A 13,550-nucleotide genomic window follows, 5' to 3' on the forward strand; every position below is an offset into this window, starting at 1 on the left:
TGTATCAGATGAAAGTATCTGCTATTCAACCTTTAGTTCCTTAGGATTTAGGGAAAGAAACTGATCCTCAGAAAGAAATAACACAATGTCTTTGCTGTGTGTCTTTAGGACTGTTTATTGGTAGAGCTGGAGGGAGTGTTTCTGTATCATACAGCACCCTGACACATTCCGCATTTAATGTAGCGTTTCATGAAATCTGAAGTAGCAGAGAAAACAGCTATTGTCTGAGTGTTCTGTGTTTTTTCATGTGTTGGTATTTGGTGGGGCAAATCCTCTGGGTCTATTAAAATGTTTGCTATGTAACTTTATATTTAAAGTACCCAACAGTGGAGTCCGCTATATTTATTATTAACTTATTAGGAACCATTAGACTGTAATTTGTGCAGGATACACACACACTCTCTCGCACGCTGTCAGTTGCAAGCTTGCTCACCCTCGCTCGTTCGTGCTCGCTCACCCTTGCTTACTCATGCTTGCTCGCTCACCTTTGCTTGCTCATTCTCGCTCGCAACTGCTCGCTCGTTCACACTTTTTCTCGCTCGCTCGTTCCCTGTCTCGCACTTGCCCGTTCCCTGTCTGGCTCGCTCTCGCCCGTTCCCTGTCTGGCTCGCTCTCGCCCGTTCCCTGTCTGGCTCGCTCTCGCCCGTTCCCTGTCTGGCTCGCTCTCGCCCGTTCCCTGTCTGGCTCGCTCTCGCCCGTTCCCTGTCTGGCTCGCTCTCGCCCGTTCCCTGTCTGGCTCGCTCTCGCCCGTTCCCTGTCTGGCTCGCTCTCGCCCGTTCCCTGTCTGGCTCGCTCTCGCCCGTTCCCTGTCTGGCTCGCTCTCGCCCGTTCCCTGTCTGGCTCGCTCTCGCCCGTTCCCTGTCTGGCTCGCTCTCGCCCGTTCCCTGTCTGGCTCGCTCTCGCCCGTTCCCTGTCTGGCTCGCTCTCGCCCGTTCCCTGTCTCGCCCGTTCCCTGTCTCGCCCGTTCCCTGTCTCGCCCGTTCCCTGTCTCGCCCGTTCCCTGTCCTTCGCCCGTTCCCTGTCCTTCGCCCCCGCCTTATTTGCTCTCCTTCGCCCCCGCCTTATTTGCTCTCCTTCGCCCCCGCCTTATTTGCTCTCCTTCGCCCCCGCCTTATTTGCTCTCCTTCGCCCCCGCCTTATTTGCTCTCCTTCGCCCCCGCCTTATTTGCTCTCCTTCGCCCCCGCCTTATTTGCTCTCCTTCGCCCCCGCCTTATTTGCTCTCCTTCGCCCCCGCCTTATTTGCTCTCCTTCGCCCCCGCCTTATTTGCTCTCCTTCGCCCCCGCCTTATTTGCTCTCCTTCGCCCCCGCCTTATTTGCTCTCCTTCGCCCCCGCCTTATTTGCTCTCCTTCGTCCCCGCCTTATTTGCTCTCCTTCGCCCCCGCCTTATTTGCTCTCCTTCGCCCCCGCCTTATTTGCTCTCCTTCGCCCCCGCCTTATTTGCTCTCCTTCGCCCCCGCCTTATTTGCTCTCCTTCGCCCCCGCCTTATTTGCTCTCCTTCGCCCCCGCCTTATTTGCTCTCCTTCGCCCCCGCCTTATTAGCTCTCCTTCGCCCCCGCCTTATTCGCTCTCCTTCGCCCCCGCCTTATTCGCTCTCCTTCGCCCCCGCCTTATTCGCTCTCCTTCGCCCCCGCCTTATTCGCTCTCCTAAGCCCCCGCCTTATTCGCTCTCCTAAGCCCCCGCCTTATTCGCTCTCCTTAGCCCTTGCTCGCTCGATTCGCTCTCCTTCGCCCTCGTTCGCCCCCCCCGATTCGCTCTCTCTGTGTTAAATGCTTTACTGTGCCATATCTGACCCAGTCTTCCAGCAGACAGATGTGCTGTGTATGTAAGTGTTTCTATCACTGCTGAAATACCAGACTTCTCTGTCTGTAATGATGAGTAATCTGTCTCATGGTGAGCCAGAGGAGAGAGAAGCACATTATTTGTAAAATCTGAGGTTCTCCTTGTGGGGAATTCTGTTAAAAGTTCAAAGTTTGCAAACAAAAAATTCCAGAAATTCCCCAAAATGTTTCCATCTTACTGTCCTTTCTGTTTCTGACCTGTTAAAATTAGTAACCCCTTACTCTGATATCTCTGGGAGTAATATACAAACATTGTGCAGTAACACAGAGTACCCAATCACACAACATCGGCAACAACTGGAAGTAGGGGAGATGCCATCTGTCCAGGAGGAGAGCGTGTAGCCAGCCCATCTAAAACTGTTATTTTGTCCATGTCTCCCACATTAGGCGGTGGTTATGAATGTACATCGTGTGTCTCTCATAGGAAGGTTTCGCTGATGACTCACGGGCTGCTAGTATTATCATAACATGTAGAAGACTTAAGGTGCCCAAAAGTGTTTTCAGTATCATGGTCAATTGGGCCATTTTAAACCTAATTGGCTGCACACTGCACGGGCACAAATATACTGCTCCCCCCGATCTACATCGGACGAGGAACCAGATGTAGGGAGAGACAGATGTTAGATGTACTGCGACGATGACTGCATCTCGCCCTGTATGAGTTCAACGTCCTACTGTGCCAATGTCCTTCCTGGCCAGGCTTCTGGATCTGTTAGACAGGGCCGTATCTGTCTGTATGTGTCTGGCCATATCTCGTAGAGACTCAACACAAGTCCAGATTTGTTCTTTAACAAATTAGTGGACCATGTTGGTGTGTTTGGCTCCCGTTGTTCCAGATCAATATCTGATGCAGTCCGGTCAGAATTGACCCAGCACGGAGCCAAAGTACATCAGACAAGAACCTTGATCAAAGTGTGTGAGGTCATCAGCCGGTCTTGGAATGTCAATTAGGGTAAAGAGGACGGAAGTACATCCAGATGTGATTCTGTCTCTCGTACTGGTACCTGCATATGCCCAAACTGCTTACATATGCGGCTATTCACAAGTAGGGTTTAAAGGCCAAATACCTACTTATTCGGCAAGCTTAACGATATAATAGAAAATAAAGAAAGGGTAATAACGTTGTTTTGTAATAAAATGATTGACGTCGCAGGTAAAATTGATGTCATTATTTGTTTGTGATGAAGCTGGTGTGGTCAGGGGTTAAATACCTGAGGTGCTCTTGTCCTACAGGCACTAATTATAAATTCAGCTGTGTCTACTTTACATGGTACTGGTGCTGATTCTCTGATGTTTGAAGGGAATAGTTTTAAAGGTGAAGAAAACCTAAATATTTTTATTTAAATTCCCATTTCCTAAAACTTCCCCTCTGCCCCTTACGACCCTGGCTTTGCCCTCTAGACTGGCAGAGTGAACAGTCATGGAGATTAACATTAGTCGAACATGCAAATGTGGCAAAATTGTGTTTTCTCCAGCAGGGCTTCTGATGGAATCCCTGCACAGTCAGAGGGGTAGGAGAGACATTTAGATGACAATAATTACAATGATAGGATTACTGGCTCTTTAAAGAGCATATCTATAGAATGAATTATTAATGGAACTGGCGGTCTGTAGGGGTCTACAACACAATATATAGGAGCAATCATTTTGCAAAAGTGTACAAAAGGATCTAATATAAACAATGTAGTGCAGCAAGGTTTGGTCTTTAGCTAACAGATGTCTACCTTAAATATCACCCTCAGGAATTGGGTCTAAAGGCAAATTTGAAACTTGAACACCTAAGACACTGCATCGCTTCTGAAATTTGCTAGTCTCCATGCAAATGTAATCAGCATGTGTTCCTGATCGCTGCTGAGTGGGGAGCAGATCCGTGATCTTAGCAATGTTTTGCCTAAGTATCTACTTTCTCTTGTTCTTCAAGCCTCCGATTGAGACTTATTTGCAGCTTCATAAACCAGGTTGTGAGGATTGTTTGGCTGTTATTTTTTTTTTATTAACCCATAAGGAGCGTTGTGAGCTAAAAGCAAGATTTTTCCATTTTGCCTTAAATATTTGCAGTTGCCACTTAGCCCCTACAGTAGATGTGGGCATCCCGGCAGATGTTGTGGAACCACAGGTCCCAGCAAGACCCTCAAGCTGCTGTGCAACCACAAATCCCAGCATGCTCTGCCCTAGTAATCCTAGCACAGTTGGAGACACAGTCATTGCATTCTTCTGTGTGTATAAAACTGATGTTATTGCCGCCTGACCAGGAAAACCATAATGAATTGCAAAGCAAAACTGAATTAAACAGACTTAGCTGTTCTAAAACAAAAAAAACCCCTCAAATAAATGGAAACGATCTTGAGTTTGAAAGACTATATAAAGCAAATAGCATATTCATAAACACTGGAATATTCATACATTGTGTATAATTTGTCCCCGCTGTGCGATGCTGTCCATTTCTATGTAGCATTTGCAGAGACGGTCATTTTTAGCAGCGTCTGGAAGTGATTTTTTAATCAATCACATTAAAGGAATTCTGCCTACACGGCCATGCCCCCCTCCCCCACCCTTCCTTGATTAATTGGTGCCATTTTGAGTATGCGAGATATGCAAACACAGGATGCTGTCATGTTTTTCTTTTAAGACTGTTAAGTTTACACAACCTCACTGAGCTGCTTTTAATAAGTATGCTGCTAATAACTAAATATTGTTGAAAAATGTAAGTAAGAAACCTGATTATAGTTAGACTTTGTACAGGATGACTTTGGTGATTATTGGTTCTGCCACATAGGGCGCATTGGCCTGACGCAAGTTGCCCTGTTTAAATAACCGCTCTCTTCCCAGACGCGCTCTTTGTACACTCGGCAGCTGAGCGATCTCGGATTCCTCTGCTCTCGGTCCTCTCCCATTTGATATGCATGCCGCAGCTATTATCATACTGTTCTGCACATGTTGTTCTGTGGTGGAGAATTAAGGGCTTAATGAGCCCCTTTCTGGTACATTAGATAGGAATATTTAGGGCTGCCTCTTACAGCTGAGAGAGAGATAGAAGCGCAGGGTGAAGATCCGCTGACACGGGCGGTCAGTGATTACAGGGGCACGCAGTGTATAGAGAGCGGAGTGGTAGGGAAGGGACTCAACCATGTAACATGTTCTCTGCTGTATTATAACCACATTCATTGTCCTGGATGCTAGTCTAGGTATGCAGATCCGCTGCTTGTTTCCAGTGCATTGTCCGTGTTCTGTGAGTCCAGCCTAATACACGCCTGGCCAAAAAATACATCATTGTGCATGTAATCATCATTTATGTAGGTAGTGCCACTAATCTGTCCAGCACTTTACAGTCTTAGAAGAAACAGACAGACAATAAGAGCATACATACAGAAGTAATAAGAGAACATAGAAGTCCCCTGTCCCCAAGAGTTTACATCATAAATACACATGGTTTGTATGGACTGTAGATTATTCCCCTTGTATCAGTAAATATCTAGTTGAACTGACAGAATGTCATTTTTTTTTTTTTCAGCATCCTTGTAGATATTTAACAAAAATTAGACATTTTAAGTTCGGAAAAATTAATTAAATTGTGTTCTGGGAAGGCCTAAGGCGAAACATGCGTGCAGATAAGAATAAAGTGGTTACTTCGCGAAACGATTTTGCAAATGACGCTCATTTGTCTCAAATATAACAGCGCCTCTGGTGTTCAGATTGTGGAGTGACCTTGTTTTTCTCCAACACTCTTAGAAACTCAATAATCATTATTATATAATGCTTTATTTAGAGTTTCAGATTTCATACAGTGGCATGAAACAGAAGATAAAGGTGGCTTTGCCCAAATGAGCAAACACTATTAAGATGGTTATTAATGCAAACCATATTTCTCTACAAAGTTCTCCTTAATTTGTAAACAACTGTCATTCAATACTAATTGCACTGTAAGGTGGAAACTGAGCCAATATTCTGGAGTTTGCAGCCTATAAATTCACCAGGAGTCGGTAACGTCACTGTGTTACCTTAGTGCCTGGTGATTTGTTAGGCTGCATTCGCATAGGTTTTGGATTACTACCCATAATGGCTGCCTCCTTTATGTCTGGTTGACTGGTGCAATTTAAGATCTGTGCACATGATGTATTGCATCCATAATGACCTGTCTGCTTTCATAAAGCAAGAACAGTGTGTTTGTGGGTGATATTTCACTGTACAGTGGTAAAGCTTCTCTATTGCACCAAACATGCATGGCAGACCTGATGTGTTTAGATGCTTTACTCTACTGGTTGGGACGTTTCTAATGAACTGTTCTTGCATGCACAAATGCATGTTTGCCAACTGTCCAATTTCCAAGGTGCATTCGTAGCTTTTAAACATTTGTCCCTGGATTGTCCCCTCTGGAAATGCTCAATATTGATCAACTGTACAGTGAATTCTCTTTATTTTCGTTAGAAAGCAAAATTATCTTTCTATTCTTAGTCTGTGGGCTTTGTAAGTAAATATATATTAACGTTGAGTATATAAAGGTCCACAGAGAATGCAAATGTTCAGTAACCCATAGCAACCAATCATGTATTTTCTAAACTAGACTTTTGGGTGAGCTGTGTAGAGCAGAGGACTTTGCCAGGATGATATATGTGAAATTAATGTGTGTATCGGGCTCTCGTCTCTTTGTCTCAGGTCACCCGTGTGCCGGTGGAGAGCTGTGAGCAGTACCAGAGCTGTGACACTTGCCTGGGCTCCCGGGACCCTCACTGCGGATGGTGTGTGCTGCACAACACGTGAGTATGACTTCTTCTGGTGGGAGACCCCAGGGGGGGACCGTGCCGAAAGCCTTCTGCCCTGCTGGCTGTGACAGCCCTTTTCAGTCTTCTGCTTTAAATAGCACAAGTCTATTCTCCCCTGAGGATCCGTAGCCTGTTCCTGAGCCCCTGGAGAGACTCGCAAAGCGAGGAAGAGTAAATTAGGCCAGGTGTAGAGGACAGGGTTGGCATCTTCCACATATAGGACATATTTCTTCCGACAAACTGAGCAAGATACAATTGTACAGAGAAAATACATTAGTCAAAGGAAAGCAAAACAACCCTTGCTCTCACTGTCAGGTTTAATTCTCTTTTCTTTTAGATTTGTCTTTTTTTAGGCTTCTTAGATCTTGAAGCTCTTGCATGGCAGTGCCTGCTGGGAAATGTAGTTCAGCCCAATGCCCCCATGTGCTCTCTAAAGCTGCTTTTCAATCATTTGGTTCTTGTTTGAACAGCCCAACTTTGTATTCCAGTCTGGTAGCAATACATGGCTTTTACTGTGAATTGTTTACACGATTACCTTTCTTCCAGTGGGATTTGATTGTCCTAAATCGGCACAGTCTCGGCCGTAACCCGCAGTGAATGATGCAGCAATTGACACAATGTCAATATACTTTCAGGTTAAGAGTCAGGTGGCGAGTTTTGTTTTTCCATGACCCTGCCAAGTGCACATCACTTTGTGGAGCGTTACATGGAACGAATATATATAATCCTTCTATAAACCCCAAACGTCACATTCTGTGCACACATTCAGCCACCGGGAAGAAAGGCTTAATAATACCAATAATCCAAGTTTAAAACCATTTTTTTTTTTTACTGCTTAGTTACTGTTGTTATTCTTACTATGATTGTTGTTAGTGTGTTGTTTACTGCTATTGTTAGTGTATAGTAATAAAGTGTATTACATACAACCTTATTATCTACAATAGACCACAGTATGTGTTGACATTTCAGCAAAAATAGGTTAACTTATGAAAATAAATATTTTTATTATTGTTTATATATCGCCAGTTATATTACGTAGCGATGTGCAGATAATATGTAATCATTCACATCAGTCCCTGATCCATCGGAGCTTACATTCTAACTCCCTGCCACATGGGAGCACCTGGAGGAAACATGGGGAGAACATATAAACTCCACACAGATAGGGCCTTGGTTGGAGTCGAGCCCATGACCCCAGCAATGTATATTTTATATAAATACTTTATATACAAAGCAGCAGCATATTTTGCCGTCTGGCCTGAAACTTCTACTCAACCCCATCAGTCAGCGCTTTAGTGGAGGTTGCAACCTAATTTGCCCATTACATGCTCGCGCCCACACACCGTGCACAGGCCAAGGCCACTTCCGTAAGGAGCCAATTACCTCCTGGTATTAGTTTGAACCGTGGGAGGAAATCTGAGCAGATAGAGAATGCCCAAAAGAACGCAGAGATTTCATACAACATCCCTGCCGATACCCCCGGGGCAGATCAGAACCCATTGCCCCAACACTGTGCCAGCATATACAAGAAGTCCATAATTGGCTTTTATTCAGTGTTACCATACACTCAAACATAATTGTAGTACTTACTGTACGGGCGTGTTAACCACATAGTTGCCAAGCAGGTATATGAAGTTCTCCAATAGCTGCACGGTTACACTTCAGCTTTCCTAAACTCTTGAGTGATGATCTGGGCAGGTTTGGCAGCTCCTGGCCTGATAATCCTCTAAGGTATGGAGCTACCTGTCTTGCCAGCAAGCAACACTTCACGTGTCCGATCTAGCAGTCAGCGGACTCTCCGGCCGCAGTATGAGAGGATCTTGTCGGATGTTTGGGACAGGAGAGCTTGTCAGTCTGCAGCACGAGTCCTCTTCTACGTTCTCGGCTGTCAGGTCTCCCGCTGAGCACTCATAGTTTGACGGAAAAGATTCTCACCTTACCCAGCGCGTTGTCACCTTGTAAAAATCCTTCCAGAGAGCCAATTAAGTCAAAGCCCTCGGTCATTAACCACAAGGGCGGGACAATTTAATGCAATGCTTTGTTTCATCAGACTAAGGACAATTGTGAGTAGCGGCTGAATTAAGACCATTTATTACTGCGCAGATGCCAGATTCTCAGGCTTTCTACACAAATGAGGTCTGTGGATATAATACGTGTGATATAATTGTCTCCTATATATTGCAGGTGTTCTCGGAAGGACAAATGTGAGCGCGCAGATGAGCTTCACCGTTTCACCACTGACCAGCGGCAGTGTGTCCAACTAACCGTGCACCCCAAAAACATCTCCGTCACCATGTCCGAGGTCCTGGTAGGTAAAATAATCTATTAAAAGGTGTTGCACCGTGTAAAAATGTGCGTCTGTTTTGTGCTTGCCGCACACTGCATGCAGTAAGACAGTGAATGTTTGCCCGCTCAGTGTATATAACGATCTGTGTTGCCCTTCCTATATTACTGGTTTTGTTTTGCTCCATCTGCCAGCTAGTTATACCAGGGTAGACCGATGTGCACCAAAAAGTTTCTTTCTTCTCATGACCTGTGCTAAGCGGTTCCTATGTTGCATGGTTTTGAGGCCTTGTTTGTATTGTCTGCAGATGGTTTTACAAGCATGGAACGTCCCTGACCTCTCCGCTGGGGTGAACTGCTCCTTCGAGGATTTCACAGAGATGGAAGGACACATCGAGGAAGGAAAGATCTACTGCAGCTCCCCATCTGCCAGGGACGTGATCCCCATCACACGAGGCCAGGGTGAGCTCATCGGACCTTCAAGCTGGGGGTTATCAGACAAACTGAGGGTCTTGTGACTCGCTGTCACACGCACACACAGACAGCAGTCCTGTGACTCAGCGTTCCGGACCTTTGTGTATAAACATCTAGTAGAATTTGGAACTTTAACCCACAGTATTGCACGGTCTCTGCATCGAAGTCCTGGCAATAGTATCTGAAGCACAAGTTATAGATAGACATGTGGGGCCTGATTCATTAAGGAGAGTAAGGCAAAAAAAAGGAGTAAGTTTTCTCCTGGACAAACCGTGTTACAATATAAGGGGTGCAAATTAGTTTATCATTTGCACATAAGATAAATACTGGCTGTTTTTTCATGTAGCACAAATACTTGATAGCTTTATTTTTACACTGACATTTAAAGTTGATCTAGGACATGCCTTACCGCAAGTATAAATCTGTCATCATATTTCAAATTTACCTCCCACTCCAATGCAACATGGTTTTTGTCAAGGTGCAAAGTTACACCTTTTTAGAACGCTGCATTAAGTGCTGTGTAAATAACGAGATTGCACCCAGACTGCGCTGACTGTCATTTTGCAGCAGACTCAGGTTTCCCGTGCCAGTACCACTTTTATAAAATGAAATATGTCGCTTCCTAGTGAATTTGATAGCACTTTTATGAATGTTGGTTCAGTCTACAAAGCGACTGCTCACACTGTGTACAGGTAATAGGTACATTGTAAATGGAACCTGCAAGGTAATATGTGACCTAGTGGGCTATTGATTGAACAGTTAGGTAAAAATATCGCTACCTCTTCCCTGAAATCTATTTATGCGCATTGCAAATGAAAGGGCAGCCATGGCGAGAGTGGGCGGACGTGGAGATTGCCGTGTGATTGCCCCCCGCCCGTCACAGAAGGGTCAGATCTTGCACATGACGCAGCTTGAGTAACCGCAGGCGTCAGCGCGCCTCAGCCAAACGATGGGAGGGGACGATCTGTTCGCTGCCTTAATTCCAGCTTCATAAATAGCTGCTTCAGTCGCACAACAAAGGACCCCAGTCTGGCACAAAACGCCTACTCAGCTCTTATGCTCTTTCCTATAATTCTGTTTTAAAGAGCTGGTTTTTGTTTGAGAACAGAAGCCTCCTCTGTTTTTCAGTATGTGTACACCCCCCTCATTCTAAATCCTTCTGTTAAATTACTAGTTTAACTATTGCGCTATGAGAAACTAGGGACAGAGAGTGTAAAGGGCTGAGACTTGTCCCCATGGAAAAGAACTGACACCTGATACGTTGTATTATTGACACAAGTCATTATATTATCATACATACAGGTGGGGCTTTTTACTTGAATCCATAAGACAGATAGTGAGGATACCAAAAGGTGCCTTTTGCTTTTGCCAAAATTCCCCTAAACACCATCGTATGTTTATACAGTCTCTGGCGATTAGCACTTGTACCAGGTACCATGGACATCAGTGAGGTGCCATGGCCTCAGGCTGAATCAATGATCATGAGATTCTAGCCTCTCATCTTACCTCTAAAAGTGATGTCAGCTTCCTAGTGAGCTGATTGGCTGCATTCTCACGAACATTGGTTTGCCCTACAGAATAGCCGCCGTCGTTTGTCGGCGAGAGGTGCATATAGAATATATATGTGATACGATGCTGTTTTGTCTTCCAGGCGACAAGAGAGTAGTTAAACTTTATCTAAAATCCAAAGAAACTTGGAAGAAGTTCGCCAGCGTGGACTTTGTTTTCTACAACTGCAGTGTTCACCAGTCGTAAGTGTTTGTCTTCTATTTATTGTGTAATCTTGTGCCCGATTGTTTTCTTCTGTCTGTCTGTCTGTAGTAATCCTGCTGGTTATGTGGTATCTGGGTATAGCCTTCCCTGTTCCAAATACATGAGCCGTTACTGACTTGTATTATATACCCGGATGTCCAAATTCTAGCCTAAATCTTATCTACAGTATTATTCATTTTAATAATCATTTTCTTTATCCGTTAAATTTCATCCTTCTGTTTAAGGTTTTTGTCTTTGATTTAATATTTTTGTTTTGTTTAAGCTAACTTTATTTGTCTGATAAAGAAAAGACCCCCTTTCGCTAATTTTGTGTATGGTTACATGCGCTCCCTAACACCTTTTCCCAAAAAAGCCCCACAAACTGCTTTACCATTTAAGTTCTCCTAATGGCTTGAGCTGTTTTAAATGTTGTCTTAGAAGGAGAAGCGGCTGCGCCAGTTTATACTCTGTATAGGACCCGCATGATACACAATGTCAAGGTGAACTGTCTCCGTGACTCGGGTCTCCGGCATCAGGCGACCACTGTGGGGGGGAGGGGGGCGGCTCAACGCAAAAGATATTTAATTTTTAAGCATTTTGTATGATGCAGTAGGAGGGAAGTGGTTTTCTAGGATCTGGGTGACGGCCAATAATAAGTTTCACGATCATTTCGACGCTAGCAGGTACCTGTCGGTACATGTCATTTGATTAAACAATAAATAAATTATTGGAGGGTTATTTAGGATAGTCCAGTAGTGGACAATACAGTGTGGAAATCCAGCGCCTGTACGTTATGTTTAGGAGTTTACTGGAAAGATTAAACTACTCTGCATTTGGTAAAATAACGCTTGTAGACAATATAACAAAAACAGTGCCATCTAGTGGCCAGAATTACTTGAAAAATAGCAGCAAGCTTGTTTTATCATCGCAGAACGCTATTTTTTGTTGAAACGTCTCTGAAACATTTAACATTCAATATGGCACCTTAATGTATTTATCATAAGAATAACTTTGGAGAGTGAGGAAGTACAGGGATTACAAACTAGGAAATTATTAATGATGCACAAAACTTATTTTTTAATGGATGATGGCATCAAATGGGTAGAAACCATACCCTGTGTATCTTAAGCTTGCCTACGGGCACATAAATTGTTGTCCTAATACCGGGGACAAATCATCCTTGCAGATAAGATGCGCTTTTCATGTCTAAAAGGCCCAGTCCGCGTTAGGATCACAATGCCCATTTATGGTGTAATGGAACATGCCTGGGTGATGTTTAGAGAAAGGACACAAGCTCGCTCCAGGCGACCCTCCTGAACGAGAGTGAGCAAGCGTCTCTACAGCTGTTACTTTATAAACATGTATGTTCTGTGTGTCATCTTTCCTTTCCACTGAGTTGGCTCCTTTTATTAGGGATTTGCTAATGGAAACTTCCCCGGCTCCGGCTGCCTTTGGATGCTTCTTGTAAAGGAAATGCTAGCTTCAGGCGTATCTGTTTTTGCAGGAATCAGCGGGGTGTTTTTGTAGTGTAACGTTTGATAGAACCTATATTGCTTATGTAAAATAGACGTGACATTCTATCTTCCTTTTAACCAGGGCTGTTCCAGGATCTGTCTCCGCCAGTGTGGCCCCCCCATGGGATACTTTAATGTGTTAACTCTTAGTTGCCCACAACCCTCATTGCTGCTGTTCTCTTACAGTGGGTCAGGACTTGTTCACATTACTTTGTGCAAATACCCCAAGATTTTATATGTCCTATAAATGCCATGGTCTGTGGAACTTTGTGACCTTTTTATTTTTGAAGACACAAATACTGTGTTTTACTCTGCAACATTTTGTACCTTAGAATGTTGGTACATTTAAAATGTTCACTGTGAACATTCTATGTACATTGGATGAGCAATACCAGCGAATAGAATTGGCTATGACTGGTCACACTAAAGCATTTTAAAATTGCAAGGAGTGACTTGGCTGCTAAATCTTAAGACCTGGTAGCCTTGTAAAGAAAAGCTATTCATGAATGTCACAAACATACAGGGGGAAGTTGTTTGAGCTTATCAGAACTATAGATACCCAAGGTAAATTCACTGTTTAGGGGAGAATTGTTCATGTGTTGCCCTGGACATAGGTTACCGGTGTACAGACATAAGTCATGTGATGTCACAACATGGCTTCCTACGGCAATTTTAGAAGGTGCCTTTATAAGTCCATTGACTTTCGCTCCTATGTTAAGGTGATAATTGCTCCTTTGGACCTTTTTGGAATAGTCAGGTTTACCCTCCAATATAAAGGTTCAGCTGATCAGTCCTCCCTCACACACCTTCCAATCTCACTAGAGAGTGACGGCTCTGCGCAGTCTTTAAATTAATATCCGTCGCTGAAAATCAAACTGCATAAATTTGCATAAAGAGCACGCCAATTAACATGTTTGTAGGTAA

General features: G+C 44.1%; 1 protein-coding gene and 1 long non-coding RNA gene across 2 annotated transcripts in view; one reads left to right on the forward strand and one right to left on the reverse strand.

The window, feature by feature from the left end:
* LOC142099786 (uncharacterized) overlaps nucleotides 1–13,550 on the reverse strand; it is a 365,154-nt gene that overhangs the window by 216,099 nt on the left and 135,505 nt on the right. The window lies entirely within an intron of this gene.
* Nucleotides 1–13,550, forward strand: part of PLXNA1 (plexin A1) — a 195,687-nt gene that overhangs the window by 109,323 nt on the left and 72,814 nt on the right. The window contains 4 exon segments of the mRNA XM_075183644.1: nucleotides 6,497–6,597; nucleotides 8,788–8,911; nucleotides 9,195–9,348; nucleotides 11,012–11,111. Of these exon segments, the coding sequence (XP_075039745.1) occupies nucleotides 6,497–6,597; nucleotides 8,788–8,911; nucleotides 9,195–9,348; nucleotides 11,012–11,111 (479 nt within the window).

The sequence above is a fragment of the Mixophyes fleayi genome, chromosome 8 (genome assembly GCF_038048845.1).
Source record: "Mixophyes fleayi isolate aMixFle1 chromosome 8, aMixFle1.hap1, whole genome shotgun sequence".
In the NCBI taxonomy this organism is placed as follows: domain Eukaryota; kingdom Metazoa; phylum Chordata; class Amphibia; order Anura; family Limnodynastidae; genus Mixophyes; species Mixophyes fleayi.